Source organism: Phycodurus eques, chromosome 12 (genome assembly GCF_024500275.1).
Source record: "Phycodurus eques isolate BA_2022a chromosome 12, UOR_Pequ_1.1, whole genome shotgun sequence".
In the NCBI taxonomy this organism is placed as follows: Eukaryota; Metazoa; Chordata; class Actinopteri; order Syngnathiformes; family Syngnathidae; genus Phycodurus; species Phycodurus eques.
Window position 1 is genome coordinate 8,648,475 of NC_084536.1, and position 21,196 is coordinate 8,669,670.

At 42.3% G+C, this 21,196-nt stretch overlaps 1 protein-coding gene across 1 annotated transcript in view; it reads left to right on the top strand.

The window, feature by feature from the left end:
- The first annotated feature begins 1,353 nt into the window (after nt 1-1,353).
- Nucleotides 1,354-21,196, top strand: part of rnf17 (ring finger protein 17) — a 38,113-nt gene continuing 18,270 nt past the window's right edge. The window contains exons 1-15 of the mRNA XM_061692390.1: nt 1,354-1,411; nt 3,015-3,127; nt 3,217-3,314; nt 4,096-4,174; nt 10,597-10,686; nt 10,768-10,871; nt 11,337-11,505; nt 13,839-13,915; nt 14,062-14,136; nt 16,832-17,100; nt 18,931-19,020; nt 19,191-19,349; nt 19,421-19,592; nt 20,517-20,646; nt 20,724-20,911. Of these exons, the coding sequence (XP_061548374.1) occupies nt 1,354-1,411; nt 3,015-3,127; nt 3,217-3,314; nt 4,096-4,174; nt 10,597-10,686; nt 10,768-10,871; nt 11,337-11,505; nt 13,839-13,915; nt 14,062-14,136; nt 16,832-17,100; nt 18,931-19,020; nt 19,191-19,349; nt 19,421-19,592; nt 20,517-20,646; nt 20,724-20,911 (1,871 nt within the window). The remainder of the gene's footprint in view (nt 1,412-3,014; nt 3,128-3,216; nt 3,315-4,095; nt 4,175-10,596; nt 10,687-10,767; nt 10,872-11,336; nt 11,506-13,838; nt 13,916-14,061; nt 14,137-16,831; nt 17,101-18,930; nt 19,021-19,190; nt 19,350-19,420; nt 19,593-20,516; nt 20,647-20,723; nt 20,912-21,196) is intronic.

Here is a 21,196-nt window from a genome sequence, read left to right on the forward strand (position 1 = left end):
CTTTAATGTCTGCTCCCCGCTCTTCGGTTTATGTCGCCGCAGATTAAATGTCGGATGTGGATGTTGTCCTCAGGCGGAGGCGAGGGTGGCAGCTGCGGTCACACAGAGGAGGCATGCGGATGCTCCATATGCACAAGTGAAGTTGGAGAACAAAGGAATCACGTGGAGAACAAAGAACTTTATGACTTACAGTACTTGACAATTGTGTAGCCCCCTTATTCATGCATTTTGTAGATGCAAACTCCACACAGGCGAGGCCGGATTTGAACGCGGGTCCTAAGAACCGTGAGGCAGACGTGCTAACCAGTCGGCCACCGTCCACCGTGCCGCCACCAAAATGAAATTACAAAATATAAATGCATTTTCCCAGCATTTTATGATCATGTTTAATTATAGTTCTTTCAACGTCAACAAATTTTAAAATTTTAGTTTTTTGAATGTTCCTTTATGTCCGTGGGGTTTTAAAACAATATTGAATATTGACAATCACGGTGACAGCTGGTTAGCACATCTGCCTCACAGTTCTGAGGACTGGGGTTCAAATCCCGGCCTCGCCTGTGTGGAGTGTGCATGTTCTCCCCGTACCTGCGTGGGTTTTCTCCGGGTACTCCGGTTTCCTCCCACATCCCCAAAACATGCATGGTAGGGTAGGTGAGGATAAGCAGTACGGAAAATGGATGGATGGTTTCGTACATGTATTTAAAAAAATAATAATAATAAATCTTAGCCACTTCTTTGGTCTTTGGCGTCACACAGTGGTCTGAAATTGAAGTGTTCAATCTCAAAGATGGGCTTTCGTTGTCTGTTTATGGTTTCAATTCATCCGTGCTGCTTCTCCACACTCGGGTCACGGGCGTGCTGGAGCCTATCCCAGCTGACTCTGGGCGAGAGGCGGGGTACACCCTGAACTGGTCGCCAGCCAATCATTTTTTTTTCAATTTCAATTCACATAAATTAATGAAATAGGATTTCACATTTATTGACTTAACTATAAATTGGTTTCATTAAGTTGTTCCGATAGTTAATTGGGTTAAGATAAGTAGTTTTATAATAAAGAGAGCAGAATTGGGGAACGTTTGGTTTGGAAGGCAGGCTTTCTTTACTTATAGAGAGTTGTGTGTAAAGAAAGAAAAAGAATCAAGTCATTCACTTCATACTGGAGACATTTCTTTTCATTTTATCGGATTTTCACATGCAGGCGTATTGCATCGTTCATGCTAATTGCGCCACGTGACTTGACACGCGCTTGCCCGCATACGTCACACTCTCCGGGGGGGGAAAGAAATCGCGGGCTTCTTCGTCCCCATCAACAAAAATTACACACACACAAAAAAAAAACCCAACAACAACAACATGGAACAACCCAACGCAGTTATTTGTGACTTCTGTGGAAATGCCTACACGATTGCAGGTATTTTGATTGATTTGCAAAAGTATCTTTATCATAAAGTTACTAAGAGTAGCGGTGTTAGCAAACCTGCGCAGCTAGCGAGGCTAGCTGCAAGCTAACACGGGCCAAGTGCCGAAATATGATTGAAACGAACGTGTTGTTAGTTATTAGTGTTGCTTCTCAGCCGTTTAAGGTAATTTACTGTATAAATGAGAGGAGCCAAATTGATTTTATGACGGACAGACAACAGGAAATGTGTATTTATTTTTTTTACATCATTATATCAGGTGTGTTTTGCATAAACGGCTCCCACTCAGAAAAGGGATTTGTGGGGGGGCTGTGCGACGTCAGCCCAATTTTCCGCCTTCGGAGGTAGAATCAGCAGGGGCGTTGCACCAAATTCTAGCCCCCCATAAGCAGGCATAGTTTAAAAAGCTTCATGTCCCAAAACTGCTATCCATCGTCACCAAAAATGCATGTGGTCTCCTTATGCCCGCTATAACCTCTGAGAATATTTCAACTGTCATATTTTTGAGTTTATGGACGTTAAGCGTTTTCTTTTCCCTGGACGCTTACTAAACAGGAAAAGCTTAATAAGGAACAGGCTGAATTTCTATAAAAGACGTAATATTGGGGCAATCATTCTGATATTATTAGAGATACAAGGGTGCATAAGTTAAGATGTCCAATGAATTATTGTGACGATTGGTCGCAATTTTCTGACAAATGACTTTTTTTCTTTAGCGAGCGCCTATGTTGAGGAAATATCTTAACGTCCATAAAATCTTAGATATTGGGGCCTTCGTTCTGATATTTTCAAGGGTTGAAGTAGGGCTGCACGAGTGTGGCCAAAATAATAATAAAAAATATTTTGATCAATACTGTAGTTATGATTATTAATCACGTTTATTCCTCATGTCAGGAATTTTTAAAACATTTTTTATTGCACTACTTTTTAACAAAACAAAAAAAACATTGTCAGGGAATGTACGTCTCTGTTGTTCTACTTGAACAACAGAGTCAACAGTTGTCAGCCATTTTCCGCCTTCGGAGGTAGTGTTTCATTTGTAACAGAGGTGGGAAAGCGCCAGTATTCCCTTTTACACTTGTAGGAGATGGCATTTTTTCCCATCCTTTTTCCATTTCACCTTTATAGAAAAACCCCACCAAACCAGAATTGGGTGAAGAAATAGACCAGACAATTTCCTGCCTTTGCACGTATTATCAGAGCTGTAACAGAAGCCTTATACCGCCTGTAAACCCATGTAATGTAGAAGCTGGCATTTTCCCGCCTTTTTATTTATGTATAAACGGTAACAGTAGGGAATGGGCGGATGAAGTCAAACCGTCAATCTGACGTCTTCAGAGGTAGTATCAAAGCCGTGACTTTGCCTGCAGCCCATTTTCGCTTGAAAACCATCTATTTTCCCGCCTTGTTTCTGGGTTGCTCTTATGTATACCTAACACCAATATGGAATTGTGGGATTAAGTCAGCCTGGCAATTTTTCACCTACGGAGGTATTGTCAGAGCCAGGATAGCGGCTCTAACAATAACTTCTTAAAGTATACGTGTCGATACAGTTTCTGGGTTGCATTCCATTATAACAGATTTTTGTCCACTCAGAGAATGAAGCTGAGGGCAATCTGCCCCGTACGCTTGTATGCGGTCACATTTTCTGTACGTCTTGCCTGCAGTCCATTGAATGTGACGATGTGGTCAGGTGTCCCGACTGTGAGGTGAAATTTCATTGAAGTGGCCATATTGTATGTACTATATACACTGTATGTTGTCTGTGGTTGTCGTTAATGAAGGTCCTCTTGTGCAGGTGGAGTCGATTCTACCAGAAGAGGGAGTCTTTGGACTGCAGGAGGACAACCGCATCATCGGCCTCATCTATACCGCCAGCATGAACAGAATGCGAAGGTAAGACTATACATTATTATCAATGAATTTGAGTTCATTGTTGAGGATTTTTTTGTTTTGATTGTTTGTTTGTTTTTGTGAGCGGTGCCTCTTTTTCTCCAGATATACGCTTGCAATTGATGCCAAAAGGTTCTATTTTGGTTTCATCAGACCAGATAATGTTGTTTCTGCAGGTCTGGGAATCCTCAAGGTGCCTTTTGGTAAACTCCAGGCAGGCTGCCATGTTCCTTTTAGTGAGAAATGGCTTCCACTTTATACTGTGTATGTGTGTGTGTGTGTGTGTGTGTGTGTGTGTGTGTGTGTGTGTGTGTGTGTGTGTGTGTGTATATATATAAAACCTCAATGGGCTCATAAAGAAATGTTACAAGTAGTTATGGTGTAGAGGAATAGGATTTATTACAATTCATGTCAAGTCTGCTGCCTTACCTTGGAAACATATCCAGACCCTTTCCAAAAAAAACAACAAACATGAACGGAATCATTTTCACAATGTTTTGCATATGACGTGTCATTTGATGCAAATTAATTGTGGGAAATAAAAACTTTTTCTGAAGCTTGCTTGATATCAGAAGAAATTAAGCCAAATCCAGAAGGGGGAAAAAAAGCTAAACGTGTTCAGAGTAATACATTTTTCTTGATGTACTGTAAAAAACATATTTTTGTGGGGAGAAAGTAAGGGAATATATTTTATCCATATCGTCCAGTCCAATGAGAAAATAAGTGGCTGATGTTTGATTTAATCTTTTTTTCCCCCTAAGGAACTTACTTCTGTGTCTGTTAGGTCGGACAAGTCAAACAGTCGCAGGAGGATCAAAGCAGTATCCTTTGACATGGATGGCAACACCAAGGATGTGGAGCAGGTAATTGTGATTCTCTAAAATTATACCAGGGCTTGCTTCACATATACTGTATAGTACATGCATACAGAACCGCTAAGGACTTCCATACAGTGCCACCAGAAAGATTTCACACCCCTTCAGGTTTTCCACATTTTGCTGTTACAGATTTATTCTAAAGCTGATTTGAGTAGAGTTTTCTTTAAACAAATCTACATAAAATATCTCATAAAGACAAAGTAATATGTTTTCAGACATTTGTGTAAATTTATTTAAAAAAATTAAACATTCAAACATAATAGGTACGCAAGTATTCATACCATTTGCTCTGTGACACTCAAACTTAAGGTCAGGTGCATCTGATTTCCACTGGTCATCCTTGAGATGCTTCTACAACTTGAATAGAGTCCACCTGTGGTAAATTCAGTTGATGGAACATCATTTGGAATGGCACACACCTGTCTATATAAGATGTAATAGTTGGCAGTGCATATCAGAGCAGAAACCAAGCAATGAAGTCTAAGAAATTGTCTGCATACCTTTGAGACCGGAGTGTGTCAAGGCACAAATCTGGGGAACGATACAAAGGAATTTCAGCAGCGTTGAAGGTCCCGAAAACCACTGTGGTCTTGATTATTGGGAAACGGAAGAAGTTTGGAACCACCAGGACCCTTCCGAGATCTAGCCGTCCGACCAAGCTGAGTAGCCGGGGAAGAAGGGCCTTGTTCAGAGAGGTGAACAAGAACCCTATGGTCACTAAGACGGACCTCCAGTGTTTCCTTGCGGAGATAGGAGAACCATCCAGAAGGTAAACCATTGCTAACGCACTCCACCAATCAGGGCTTTATGGTAGAGCGGCCAGACGGAAGCCACTTCTCACTAAGAGGCATATGGCAGCCCACTTGAAGTTTGCCAAAAGGTACCGTAAGGATTCTCAGACCTGCAGAAAAAAAAATTCTCTCGCCTGATGAAACCAAAACAGAACTTTTTGGTATCAATTGCAAGCATAAATCTGGAGAAGAGGAGCTCATCACCTGGCTAACACGATCCCTACTGTGAAGCATGATGGTGGCAGCATCATGATGGTGGCAGCATCATGCTGTGGGGCTGTTTTTCTGCTGCAGGAGCTGGGCGACTAGTCCGCATAGAGGGTAAGATGACAGCTGCCAAAAATAGAGAAATTCTTCAAAAGAACTTGCTCCTGAGAGCTCTGGAACTCAGAGTAGGGCGTTGATTCACCTTCCAACATGACAATGACCCAAAGCACAGAGCCAAGATAACAAAGGAGTGGGTTAAGGAGCAGCCTGTGAATGACTTGAATCCAATCGAACGTCTCTGGAAAGACCTAAAAATGGCGGTCCACCAACGCTGCCCATCCAACCTGATTGACCTTGAGAGGATCTGCAGAGAAGAATGGGAAAAAATCCCCCAAAACAGGTGTGCCAAGCTCATAGAGACATACCCAAGAAGACTTGAGGCTGTGATTGCTGCCTAAGGTGCTTAAACAAAATATTAAGACAAGGGAGTGAATACATATGTACCTATTGTTTAAATGTTTACACTTTCAATAAATTTGCACAACTGTCTGAAATATGTTTTTAATTTGTCATTATGGGATATTTTATGTAGATTGTTTAAAAAGAAAACTACTCAAATCAGCTTTATAATAGGTCTGTAACATAGCAAAAGGTGGAACAAGTGAAGGTGTGTGAATACTTTGTGGTGGCACTGTATTCCGTACGTACATACAGAACCTCTAAAGACTTCTAAGTCTAAATAAAGAACTTAACTTTCCCAGAGGAAGTACAGGTGTTTCTTTAATAAAGTAGAATATCATGGAATAAATAATTGATTTCAGTAGTTCTATTCAAAAAGTGAAACTATAGATTTGAGGGAAATATTTCATTTTATGTTTTAATAATTTGGATAATTATAGATTACACCTAACAGAAACCCAAACTTGACCATCTCAAGAAATCCAAATATTACTTATCAAAATTATTTTAAACATGAAAATTAGGTAATAATTCTGAAAAGTCTTTTCCTGCTTAAAGAATCTGTATAATCTGTTTGGTAGAGGCATTTGAAAAGATGGAGATTCCTTTTTGCTTGGCAATTGAAAGAGAACTGACCCTGTAGGCAGGAGCGATGTGAAGTTGTTGCGGGTCTTTAAATGAGTTTTTCCACACTACTGGTGCACCGGATTTCTCTTGTGGGAGTGGAGCATTCCATTCAGCTGTTTCTGTAGTCTGCTCACAAAGCAAGAATCTCCCTTGAATTGTACCATGAGCTACTAATCCCAGAGGATCGAACAGATTGTTGGTACTGATTTCCCAGATTAAGCCAAGGCTGCGCTGTTTGGGGGCATCTTTAGCTGCCAAATTTGAAGTATTGGATGTTTTTTGTATGGTCTATCAGTGGAAATGCTTTTAAGACCTCTAAACTGATGAGATCTTATGAAGCCGCAAGTTCGACTTAGCGAGAGATGTGTGTGTTGTCTTTAAGAGACTGATTGAGTCCTCCTCTGATTGCAGTGAGACGAGTACATCGTCCACATAGAACTCCCGTTCTATTACTCGCCTGGGGTCTGAGCCATGCTGTTCACCTTTGACAGCTGCCCATTTATAAACCATAGGTGGCCACTGCTGGCATAGGGCTGTTCCCAAACACATGTACTCTCATCCTATATTCGATGACATCTTTTTAGGGATAGTTGTCGCGAAACCAGAGGAAGCACAGGTACTGTAATCTCAGCAGATTCGAACTCTTCACTTGCACTAAGATCTAGGTCTCTGATTGTGTTGAGGAAAGATGACCTTCATGCTCTGGAGTTTTCTGGTTGGTCATTAAAGTGAGACAGGCCAGTGGTCATGAGCTCTTTGCGTGCCAGATAATTTGCCATTTCCATCATACCTGAGATCTCCGGATGACGCACTGTTGAGTCTCGTGTACTGTGGGGCATTAAACCTTGTTTGCTGACTTCATTCATCATTATTTGTTTTGCGGAATTATCTGATTTAACTGTGATATGATGATCTTGATGCTGCCTAAATGATGAATGTGGGTCGTGGGACATGTTTAATGTTGTCTGTGGTGTAATGGCTGAGGGATAGTTGCCAATTTTGTCTTGCATATTTATTCTTTCCTCCAAACGGTGGTTAGGAACAAACGGTGTGAGCTGAATGGAATACTCATAACCCAATTCGTGGTGTGAGTTCAGAACTAGTTCAGACTGATGCTTCAAGCTGGATGTTTGGTCCCTCATGTAATCATTGACACGTTCATGTGAAACTGAGTGGGTCTTTCTGCTTTCAGCGCATTGGATTTCCTGTACTCCTGCTGATTCCAATATTTTGGCCTGGGCGATAGCTGCTGCAGCGTCTTGTTCAAGATGCAAAGCGTCCAATTTAGCCTCCATTTTAGCTTTGTCGACTTTAATGGAGATTTCTTTTTTTCTGCGAAAGTGACGCCAGCACATGTAGCCTCTGCTAATGCTCTTGCTTGTGCTGTGGCTATGGTGACCGATTGTCTTGAAGATCGTGATGAGCTCATATGCTGTGAGCCCCCATCTGATGTTGCATCTTGATGTGAAGATGGTCGAACGTGTTTGTGCTCCATAGCGTTTTTACTGTTATGTGCAGCTGTAGTGTTGTTCAGGTCAGCTGCGTAAACGTCTTTTCACTGTAGTTCTCATTGCATGTGTAGATGGATGCAAGTTAATAGCGAGCCAAACTCCATTCAAAATGAATGCGGGAGTCAGGACGTGTCCATGTTCCAAGTGTTTTGTTGAGCGGCACTATCATACCCAGTATGAACCAGAGTGAAACTAAAGATAAATACCTGTGTAACTATGAGTAGTTTTATATGTAAATAAATTGCAACATAGTAACTATAAACATCTTTATATGCAAGTACAATATAAACCTTTTGAAAGTTCTGTATAAATATGAAACATGAAGCAGTTGTAATTAGTTATAATAGTCTACAAAGTTTACATTTTCGTCAAATGTATCAGATAATTAATACTGTTAAATAACCTTATAGAACAAATACATTACAGACTATGCTTTCAAAGGTGCACGCAACATATAGCTTCTAACAGGTGGTAAGCACAATGTATATACTGCAGCTTTCAACATAAAAGTGACTGCTAGACTAATTTCTAAAGTGGCTGCCAAACTCTTTCCTGTCAAAGTGAATGTCAAAATAAAAGCATGAACAAAGTGAACCTTACAAAATGAGGGTCAGAACAAACAAACTGACATCTCATGCATAACATCCATCGTTGAACAAACTGATGGCACACGCAAGTGCGTATACATCAGCAAAAAGAATGATTTACTATGAACAAGCAATGCCCTGTAGAGCTTTGCTGAATATTTAGTTGAATTGACTGGGTTCTCTCCTATCTCTGGAGTTGAGGTCACCGAGGTGGTTAAAAAGCTCCTTGGTGGCAAGGCCCCTGGGGTGGATGAGTTTCGCCCGGAGTTCCTAAAGGCTCTGGATGTTGTGGGGCTGTCCTGGTTGACACGCCTCTGCAACATCGCGTGGACAACAGGGACAGTGCCTCTGTATTGGCAGACTGGGGTGGTTTGTTCCAACTACAGGGGAATCACACTCCTCAGCCTCCCTGGTAAGGTCTATTCAGGGGTACTGGAGAGGAGGGTCCGTCGGGAAGTCAAATCTCAGATTCAAGAGGAGCAGTGTGGTTTTCGTCCTGGCCATGGAACAGCTCTCCACCCCCCTCGGTAGGGTCCTCGAGGGTGCATGGGAGTTCGCCTAACCAGTCTACATTTGTTTTGTGTACTTGGAGAAGGCGTTCGACCGTGTCCCTCGGGAGGCCTGTGGGGGGTGCTTCGGGAGTATGGGGTGCTGAACCCCCTGATACAGGCTGTTCGGTCCCCATATGACCGGTGTCAGAGCTTGGTCCGCATTGCCGGCAGTTATTCGGACTTGTTTCCGGTGAGGGTTGGACTCCGCCAAGGCTGCCCTTTGTCACAGATTCTGTTCATAACTTTTATGGACAGAATTTCTAGGCGCAGCCCAGGCTTAGAAGGGGTTCTGTTTGGTGGCCTCAGAATTGCATCTCTGCTTTTTGCAGATGGTGTGGTTCTGTTCGCTTCATCAAGCCGTGATCTCCAATTCTTACTGGAGTGGTTCGCAGCCGAGTGTGAAGCGGCTGGGATGAGAATCAGCACTTCCAAATCTGAGACCATGGTCCTCAGTCGGAAAAGGGTGACGTGCCCTCTCCAGGCTGGGGATGAGTTCCTGCCCCAAGTGGAGGAGGTCAAGTATCTTGGGGTCTTGTTCACCAGTGAGGGAAGAATGGAACGAGAGATCGACAGGCGGATAGGTGCGGCGTCTGCAGTGATGCTGACTTTGTATCGGTCCGTTGTGGTAAAGAAGCAGCTAAGCCAAAAGGCGAAGCTCTCGATTTACCGGTCGATCTATGTTCCTACCCTCACCTATGGTCACAAGCTGTGGGTCGTGACCGAAAGAACAAGATCCCGGATACCAGCGGCCGAAATGAGTTTCCTCCGCAGGGTGAGCGGGTTCTCCCTTAGAGATAGGGTGAGAAGCTTGGTCATCCGGGAGGATCTCAGAGTAGAGCCGCTGCTCCCCCACATTGAGAGGAGCCAGATGAGGTGGCTGGGGCATCTGTTTAGGATGTCTCCAGGACGCCTCCCTGGTGAGGTGTTCCGGGCATGTCCCACCGGGAGGAGACCCCAGGGACGACCCAGGACACGCTGGAGCGACTACGTTTCTCGGCTGGCCTTGGAACGCCTCGGGATTCCCTCGGAAGAGCTGGAGGAAGTGGCTAGGGAGAGGGAAGTCTGGGCGTCCGTGCTAAAGCTCCTGCCCCCGCCACCCGATGGATGGAAGGATGGACTGGGAAGTCACGTTATTACATCCACCCTATACTCATGGTTTGATAATGACACAGTGCCATAAATCAACCATAAATGTGAAATAAAATACATTCAACAAACTACAAGTAACATAAACATAACAAAGATGAACATCTTTATGACTGGAATAATTCCAATTTTTCGCAGTGAATCATGGGAACCGCGTGACTTTTAACGTCAAGTATATACAGTAAATGAACAAGTCATTTAAATAGGCACATTTCTCCATCTTGTGATTGGATCGGTGATCGGTTATCGTGTTTTTAAAACTTGCTGATGGGTGATCGGCCCCAAAAATCCTGATTGTGTAAAGCCTAGTCTACACTGTGTTTTGTGGACTCGGAGAAGGCACTTGACCGTGTCCCTCGGGAGTCCTGTGGGGGGTGCTTCGGGATTATGGGGTACCGAACACCCTTATACGGGCTGCCTGGTCCCTGTACAACCACTGTCAGAGTCTACAGCAGCGAGGCTTCGCTGTACCAAAAAAACAAGATAGCCTTTAAGATTGGATGTGTTGCTTGAATGTTTTTTCTTCAGCCGGCGGACCTTGAGAAGATTGAGAGAGCCATGGATGAGGCATTGGCCACCGCTGCAGAACATCTGGCTAAGCTGGAGCACTTACACCAGGTGGAATACATGCACTTACTTGTACACAAGGCTGTAGACTTGTGTTGAACCACTTGATGTGTGTTTTTTGGCTCTGTGCAGATTTTAACTACAGGCCTGGCAGAGCAAGTGAAGAAAGAGAGAGCCCGACTTGAGATGGAGATCTGCCGCGGCGCTATCAAGGCGATGTACGCCATCCAGAAGTGGTATGACCACCACAATCTTAATATGACATCTCAGTGTAGGACTGAGCAGTGTAGCCTTAAAATAAAAATGTTCCCACAAAAATAAGATTTAAATTGATTTTAGTCAATTTTTTTTCTTTCCTCATCAAAAAAATGCAAATGCTAGTGATATAATTCATGACCTTTTTGTCGCGTATAAACAGTCATCATGTCTTTGGCAATGTTCAGCATGATTGACTCCGCGATCGCATTCACCGGGCTCATTTCTTGTCGGACACAAAACAATTTGATGTTGCTTTTTTTGTTTTTGTTGTTGCAATAGTCACTAGAGTGTGAAAGTCGTTAATTTGGCATCACTGACAACTTTTGTAAACTTGCTCCTCTCTGTTTATGTCAGCAGTGCACATTATCCCAGTACTATCTGTGCATGTCTTGCTCACTGAAGGATATTGAATTGTTGTTTTTTTTCCTGTTTGTGTCCAAAAGGCGTGACGTGCAGCTGAATCAGCTGAGCGGACTGGATGCTCACTTCTCTAGCACCCATAATGAAGTCTGCAGAGTCAAGGAGAGGATTTCCATGCTGAAGAGCACTGTGCAGACAGCCAAGAAGGTGCGATGCGTGCCATTCCTGGAGCAGTACGGCAACTTGGACCAAGTGCGTGATGTCATATATGTCCTATAAACCAGGGGTTCTCAAACATTTTGGGAATGCGTGGACGATTTAAATTCATATTTCACATATTTACTGAGGCACGATATAGCCAATAATACATCCCAAATACGAGAAAAAGTTGGTTTGGTAAAATATGGCACCCTTAAAATATATTACACATAAAAGTTAAACAAAAGGGTACCTAAATAAAAGTTTAAAAACAAACATTTCTTAAAGATTAAAAGTAAATGCAGTAAAAACTTAAATACAATTGAGCTATACTTAGGCAGTGATTGTTTTGCATACCACGAAAGGGACCCGTGCACTCAATTTGAGAATTACTAGCATAGAAATTTAAAAGTTGCCCTTTTTAAGAAGAAAAAAAGTTACGATGACAAATTGAAAAAAGTTCTAATATGAGAAAAACAATTTAAGAAAAAAAGTCAAGACTTGTAAAAGATGAGAAGAACAAAAACTATTTGTTCGGGATAAAACGTATTATACAGTGGAACCTCAATAGAACGGACTAATGGGGGGTGGGAGGGGGTCATCCGATATTGCTGATTGTCCATTACATTGAAGTACTTTTTTTTTTTTTTTTTTTAAGCCATATGCACAATTATTACTGTACAGTACAAAATTGTTTTGTAGGTTTTTTTTGTGGCTTAAAACGCCGTACATTCTTCTTTTCCTTTCGGCTTGTCCCATTAGGGGTTGCCACAGCGTCTCATCCTTTTCCATGTAAGCCTATCTCCTGCTTCCTCCTCTCGAACACCAACTGCCCTCATGTCTTCCCTCACGACATTCATCAACCTTCTCTTTGGTCTTCCTCTCGCTCTCTTGCCTGGCAGTTCCATCCTCATCATCCTTCTACCAATATACTCACTATCTATCCTCTGGACATGTACCAAACCATCAGAGTCTGCTCGCTCTAACTTTCTCTCCAAAACATCTAACCTTGGCTGTGCCTCTGATGAGCTCTTTTCTTATTTTATCCAACCTGGTCACTCCTCAAGCGAACCTCAACATCTTCATCTCAACATCTTTCCGCCACCTCCAGCTCTGGTTCCTGTTGTCTCTTCAGTGCCACTGTTTCTAATCCATACATCATGGGTGGCCTCACCACTGCCTCATAAACTTTGCCCTTCATCCTCGCAGAGACTCTTCTGTCATATAAGACACTTGAAACCTTCCTCCACCCGTTCCAACCTGCTTGGACCTGTTTCTTCACTTCCTTACCACACTCACCATTGCTCTGGACTGTATTTAAAGTCCTCCACCCTTGCTATCTCTTCTCCCTGTAGCCTCACACTTCCCCCTCCACCCCTCTCATTCAGTCACATATATTCCGTCTTACTGTCTCATAAATGTACACGCATCACCCCATATTGACAGAAAAAAACGGAATTGTTGAAATTTTTGCAGAATTATTAAAGAGAAACTTAAATATCACAGCCACAAGTATTCAGACCCTATGCTCAGTATTTAGTCGAAGCACCCTTTTGAGCTAATACAGCCATGAGTCTTTTTGGGAATGAATGATGTTTTTCATCATTCATTCTTTTCTTTTTGTTTGTACTTTTTTCATGCCTTTGGGTGTTTGTATGTCTGTTTTATCAAAACTTACCACGCCGGTGTGCTTGGTCATGGTGACATTGTTGATGTACAGTACTCATCATAGGCGAGTCGCTTTCAGGAGCCGCGAGTAATTTGTGTGCTTCCTAGTTCCAAATCTGTTGCCAAAGGCGAACGGTATGACAAAAGAAAATCTGCTCCTGTACCAAAAATAGCATGTTTCAGACTACAGAGACTTGTATTTGTATTCCTCAGAGTTAAGACTCCCTTCATGCCCACCTCTCTCTCACTCTCTCTCTGTCTCTCTGTCTATGTCATCATCATGACATGGCCACGTCAATGCCCCACACGGGAGACACGTCTTTTGGAATTGGATCTTTTTTTTTTAATAAATAGTTCAGTGACCCGGAAATACGTCAGTCCCATTCTCTGCCTGCATTATGCCACAGCACCAGGAAAAAAACAGCAGCCAATTCTGAAACTAACAGACTTTGTCAATGGTAGTTTGACAAATGGAAACTATTTTTGGACACATTGTTCAGTCCCATTGGTCCATTTTATCCGATGTTTGTAATATCGGGGTCCGTTTTATCGTGGTTCCCCTGTATTAAAGTCAAAGTTTAACAATGGAATAAAGTTATTTTTGTACATTTTAAGACTGAAATTTTCCAGAATTTGAGAATCTCTCCTGTAAACATTTACCTGATATTAGGTGTCGCATTATTGCTAAATTGTGCAGTTTGCATGTGTTTGTTTGACAGATTCTTAAGACTCTACAGGCCCCTGTGGACAACCGGTCCTTTAGTATGAAGTGCATCACCATGGGCTGTGGAAGGAGGTTTGTTAACCATGAGACAATTAATCATCCATGCAAAATAATAGCGAAAATTCATGAGAAATGGACAATGTTGTGTTCAATAGAAGAATTGGTGGGGTTCACTGTCCATACAATTCTAACAAATGATGTGTTTGTATTTGGTGTAGTGTTATATTCAAGTCCCAGTTTCTGAACCAGAGTGTGGACTTGTTTCTGAAGATGGACGCAGGCAAGCCAAAGAAGTGAGTCATTTTAAAATATCCTCAGTATTACTGGGAGAATTTCTTCAGGCAACTGAAAAATGGTGGTATTTATGGTTAAGTATTTTGATACTAGAGTGGTACCTTGACTTACAAGTTACAAATTGTTGTGGGAAAAAAATACTTGTTCTGATAGAGAATACCTAAAACTAATACTTGAAAACAAAGTTACTAATTCAGTTTATTACCTTTGCAAAGAGGTCAGACAATTCGACATGGAGACATGCATCAGCTCAAAGGGGGTTTCAAACACTGATTTTTATACCATCTTGCATGTATGTGGTTCAGACCAATTACATGCAGGAAACTCAGACAATTGGTCAGACAGAAAACAGCATGATCGGATTCAAGGGGGAGTCATGGGAGAAATGCATACCACTATTGTTTTTTTTATATATCAGTAGACCTGGAGTTGTTGAATCATGTAATTAGTCCCAAGTGTTGCGATTTCAAATTGAATGTCGAGGAACAAACTCATGAGTGATCCGATAACATTTTACATTACACTCCTTCCTTTTGATTCATTAATCACTTATTACATTGTGTACTTATAGTATACAGTAGTGATGGGTCCGGCAACACCAAAGAGGTCAGACAATATGACATGGAGACATGCAGCATCTCGAATGTCGGGCCAAGAGGGTGTTTCAAACACGGATTTTTATACCATCCTACATGGAAATGGTTCAGACCAATACACATGTAGGAAACAGTCAATTGGTCAGAGGCCATGATAGGATTTACGGGTAGTCCAGGGAAAAATGTATACAGTCAGTTTCACACCGCTATTGTTCTCGAACAGAAGACTTGGAGTCGCTCTTGAATAATGTAATCAGTCCCAAGTGCTATGATTCACAATTGAAGGTACAGAAACACACTGAAATTAGTTTTATGATAAAATTTGCCATTACAATAGCCAATCTGTTTTCCCTATTTCAATTAATTGAAATGCCATTAATCTGTTCCATCCCACTATAAAACACCACCATTTTTTGTTTTTGAATAATAAAAAACAGCATTGTCCATCCATCCATCCATTTTCTTCCGCTTATCTGAGGTCGGGTCGCGGGGGCAGTAGGTTTAGCAGGGACACCCAGACTTCCCTCTCCCCAGCCACTTTATCCAGCTCTTCCGAGAGGATCCCGAGGCGTTCCGAGGCCAGCTAGGAGACAGTCTCTCCACCGTGTCCTGCGTCGTCCGTGGGGTCTCCTCCCGGTGGGACGTGCACGGAACACCTCACCAGGAAGGCGTCCGGGAGGCATCCTAATCAGATGCCCCAGCCACCTCATCTGGCTCCTCTCAATGTGGAGGAGCAGTGACTCTACTCTGAGCTCCTCCCGGATGACCGAGCTTCTCACCCTATCTCTAAGGGAGAGCCCGGACACCCTGCGGAGGAAACTCATTTCGGCCACTTGTATCCGGGATCTTGTTCTTTCGTTCACGACCCACAGCACGTGACCATAGGTGAGGGTAGGAATGTAGATCGACCTGTAAATTGAGAGCTTCGCCTTTCGGCTTAGCTCCTTCTTTACCACACCAGACCGATACAAAGTCTGCATCACTGCAGACGCTGCACCGATCCGCCTATCGATCTCCGGTTCAATTTTTCCCTCACTTGTGAACAAGACCCCAAGATATTTGAACTCCTCCACTTGGGGAAGGATCTCATCCCCAACCTGGAGAGGACATGCCCTCCTTTTCCGACTGAGGACCAGGATCTCAGATTTGGAAGTGCTGATTTTCATCCCAGCCGCTTCACACTTGGCTGCGAACCGCTCCAGTGAGAGTTGGAGATCACGGCTTGATGAACCCAATAGAACCACATCATCTGCAAAAAACAGAGATGCCATACTGAGGCCACCAAACTGGACCCCTTCTACGCCTCGGCTGCACCTAGAAATTCTGTCCATAAAAGTAATGAACAGAATCGGTGACAAAGGGCAGCCTTGGCGCAGTCCACCGACTTCCTGCCAGCAGTGCGAATCAAACTCTGACACTGGTAAAATACAGGGACGGAACAGCCCGTATTGTACTGTCCATCCATAAATCCATTTTCTGAGCCGCTTCTCCTCACTAGGGTCGCGGGGGTGCTGGAGCCTATCCCAGGTATCATCGGGCAGGAGGCGGGGTACACCCTGGACTGGTTGCCAGCCAATCCCAGGGCACACACAAACAAACAACCATTCACACTCACATTCACACCTACGGGCAATTTAGAGTTGTCAATTAACGTACCATGCATGTTTTTGGGATGTGGGAGGAAACCGGAGTACCCGGAGAAAACCCACGCAGGCACGGGGAGAACATTCAAACGTCCACCGTGCCGCCGTATTGTATTGTATTGTATTGTATGAAAATAGAATAAAAAAGAATGTCAAGAAATTAGCTGCTATTATAAAGTGGAATTACTGTATGGACAATAGTATCTAGACGGGTATCACGATAATTGTAAAAAACAAACAAACAAAAAAATTTTCTTTATTAAAATAACGGGATATTGCTTTTTACATCACGTAAAAGTGGCGTGACCATGTTTACTATCATGCTAATCGCTAGGAAGTCAGCCATTTTGTTTAGGATCTATTGGAGCCACGGTTTGAGGAAATACAGTAATATAGCTTGCCATTTCATTGCTGCATTCATCTTTTGGTTCTGTCACTTGTCTTTCCTCTTCTAGCCTGTCAGAAGTGCCACTCCAGCAGCACTGCAGCAACCTTGCCCGACAGCTTCCCAGGCATGGTCACGTCGAACCTTTAGCCAGCAACTACAACCACCTTACCCATGGCAAAGCCAAGAGTCCGCTGAGGACGATGAGCCCTGGAAGAAAGAGCTGCCCATCTCTGAGCCCGACGCGTCATAGCAACTATTATCGCTGCAAGACCTCCTCAGATAACGCCACTCCTGACGTTGTCCTTGAGGAGATTATAGAGTCGACGGAGCAATATGGTAGGTCGAGATCTCCTTTAAAAGACTCATTCAAATAGTTTGTCACGGTTCCGAAGTACAAATACAGTAAGTACCTTAACTTACTGTACGAGTAGGGTCTGAAAGGGTTGAATTGCAGATGTTTTGGGGGAGTTTTGACTGTGCATACACACACACTCACACATGCACACACACAGCAACATCAGAATTTGCACATTCACGTTTTATTTTGTAAATTTTTAAAATTATTATTCATGTTCATGCTGTGGTTAAAAAAAAAAAATAATCAAAAGTTACTCACTACTTACTCAGTACTTGAGTAATAATTTCACTATGTACTTTTTACTCAAGTAATTTTTTGGAGGACTACTTTTTACTTGAGTCACATTATTGACAAGTAACAATACTCTTACTTGAGTACAAAATTTGGCTACACTACCCATCTCTGGAGCGGACATCCTCTTTTGTTACTCTTATGTTTAAGCAACATTTTTGCTCATCAGATCAGCCAGTGTTGTATTTGTTGCTCTGCTCTTTTGTATTTTCGCGTTGAGGTGGTGCGGGTCGTGGCCCTGGTTGTGGTTCCAGCGGAACCGTCAAGCACACGTAACATCGGCGACAAGAGTTGATCCGCTAGTACATCTTGTATTAATTAGGAAATGCGGCTTCAATTATCTATTTAGTTTACGGATGTTAATGTTAAATGTCTTAAGCGATGGAGCGATGTTAAGGATTATGTCACAACACAATGAACTAACTTCAAATTCAGAAATGATCAATAAAAATGATTTTCATGTGGCACATCTTGAAGCAGGCATAAGGTGCAGGTGGAGATGGGCCTGGCTCAAATTGAGGACCAAAAGAAAAGATCTAAGAAATTAGGACAATTTAATTTTAATCTTAAATTTGGACAGCAACATATACTTGAGCGGTGTAAATAAATGTTTTTCTGCGTGAAGAAAAACTTGTGCACAAGTACCATGAGCAGTTAGCTACTGCTAGCAGTGAGGCTACCAGACCAAAGCAACAATCAATCGTGTCATTATTCCGCAGGTATATAAAATGGCAAAACTAGTTTGTATTGTTATTAAAGGTAATGTACATTTTAAAGTAGCAATAATGCTAACAGGGTAAGTAACATCATGACTGGAGAATGATAATGTTTTCAATTCAAGTTGTCTTCATTATCCCCGAGGGGGCAGTTTGTTTATTTTTTCATATATATATATACATATATATATATGTGTATATATATATATATATATATATATATATATATATATATATATATATATATATGTATATATATGTATGTGTATATATGTATATATATGTATGTATATGTGTGTGTATATATGTATATATACATATACATATATATATATATATATATATATATATATATATATATACATATATATATGTGTATATATATATATGCCACTGTTGTATTTTTCAAGCACATTTTAGTATTTCAGTGGCTCTTATGTCTACTTGCTGTGCATGTTTTGTTTTGTCCATCTGTCGTGTTTTGTTTGTCATCTTCTGTTGTGATGGAATGTATACAAATGCAGCAATGTTTTAACGTTCAAAGCAAATTTCCCTCTAATAATAATAATTATGTTCATCCTGATTTCAGGGTTTGTATTATTTTACTTTTACAGTACTTAGGAGTTAAAGCAGTACTTTGTCCAGTCTTTTCAATTTTACACAGTTATCTGTTCTTAAGTGCAGAGTGTGGGTATGTTTGCCTCCTCTGGTGTTTATCAGTCACATAAATGTATTTGTATCTTTTGTCCTTAATTGCCTCACAGGGATAAATAAAGCTTTCTTAATCTGAATTTTCTCCAGTTTCCCCTCCTACTGGTCCAGAGTTGGCCAAAGATAACCGGAGGTCACGCAGGAGTAGAAGCTGTCCTTTGTCTGGAAATAAGAGAAATGGTATGAATATTTTAGTGTACATTACATTCTTATTATTTTTATGTTTCCAATTGTTGACTTATTATAGCAATATTGTGGAGAGCATACATGACAGAGACAAGTGCATGGTAAGGGGAAAGCTTGAAAATAAATCTTGACTCTAATGGAATCACGCTTCCTCTCATCCTCAGTTACCCAGTGGGTGGTAGTGACTCACGTGGTGAACCCCACTCACTTCTATGTTCGCTATGTGGCCGAGAAGAGGGAGAGCGACATCCTGTCCAGGGAGATCAACAACTTTTGCCAACTGGATACTAGCTGCTTCTCCTCCGTGGACAAAGTGCAAGCTGGTTGTTCATTTTTAAAAGTGAATGACGGATGGGTATTGTCGACCAAAAAACAAATAACTGTTTCCTTTCAGGCTCTGTGATCTTGGCAAAGGGATATGAGGGTCTGTGGTGCCGCACTAGTGTGCTGGAGGTCTTCCAAAATGGCCAAGACAACAGTGTGGAAGTCTGTCCGGTCAACCAACTTATCGGCGTCTGCATCTTCTTCATTGACTATGGCTTCACCAAGAGCATTGACATAAAAAGGTAAACTTCTGTCGCCGTACTTTCATGCAAGGGTGGACAAAGTGACAACCCATTAGGGTTGGGCATCGAGAACCGATTGGAACCAGGACTAACGTTCCAGTTCTCCCAGAATCGTTCAAATTTTAAAATTTCGGTTCCCAGTTTCGATGCCTAGTCCGCGCACCCCGATTTAAGAAGTGGCGAAAACCAACGACGAAGAATGCGCACGAAGACGTGCTTGTGCCCAGCGGCGGCGAACAAAAGTGACTTAACTTTGTTAAACATAAATGACCACTCGCCGAAGTGCAAAACTTGGAATAAGATTATATTGTGCAAAGGAGTCGTTCACGATGTGTAGCGTCTGACGCGCTCCGAGCCTCAGCCTACACCGCGCCGACCTTCAGCGAAGTCAACTCTCAGTCAATTGGGTGAGTGAAATGATAAAGTGTGTCTATGCCAACATTGAGACAGCCTAGCAAGGTAAACGGTTAGTTGCACTATTGCACTGATGGTTTTTTTTAGCGTTTATTTTAGTCCTCAAACCAACGTAAGAGCCGATGACAAAAAAAAAAAATCTTAACATTGAGCTAAAACTTCACCGTAGCAACTTTACATCACAATGAATTGGGACAAAATTCACAAACATTGTCTCACAGTATCACAAACACTAAGCTTGTGCCTCATCGGTGGGTCAGGAAAGGAATCGTTTTCATAGCATTTTGTTCCATGCATTTAATAAATAAATAATTAAAATAAAATCACCGGTACCGTGGGAAGTTACTTTTCATGCCAAAATGCTGAGTTCCGGTGTGTACCCTTCAAAATAAAATGCTACAAGCTAATAATAATAAGGGAGTGAGGGTAGTGAGTCTCAGGTGCTAAACGTTCCACTTCTGCCAGGAATCAGAAAATTGGTATTCTTCAACCTCACTTTCTATTTTGCAGGAATGTCTCAAGCACTGAGTCCTCTGTGGACAGTGTTAACAACCACCTGAGGAAGACAAACCCAGAGCTGGTTCGTTTTGCTCCTCAAGCCATCCGATGTTCCCTCAAAGACCTGGTACCCTACGACCTGGTGAGGTCTCACCATCAGTCCCACTGAATGTCCCCCATTTAATGTCATTCTTAACGTCAACTTAAGCTTGTGTTCAGACGAAGGGCTGGAGTAAAGAGGCTCAGATGGAGTTCTGCCAAGTGGTGGGTTCCGCTGCCGTGGAAATGACTTCCTTCGGTCAAGACAGAGATGCCCTGCTGGTGGACCTCAACAAAGCTCCCGTGGGACAATCTAGCAACATGCCCATCTCGATCCGGGAATATCTGGTGTTCATTGAAGTGGCCAGGTACAAGTGTTGCACCAAGTACCATACTAGTACTGTGTTTTGATATAAAAAATAGCACGGTACCAGTTTTTTGTGGTACTGGTATTTTAAGAGGGAAAAAAATCATATGTCACAGCACTCCAATTGTGTCTTAGAGGCTAGTACACAAAAACATTAAAAGCCGAAGGTCAGCCAATGCCAAGGGGCGACAAGCCACGGTCTGTCTGCCGACAAGTTAGAATTGCCTTCAAGTGTGGATGGAGAGAAGGGTTCTGTGTGTCAGTGTGTGTGCGCGTGGGTTACAAT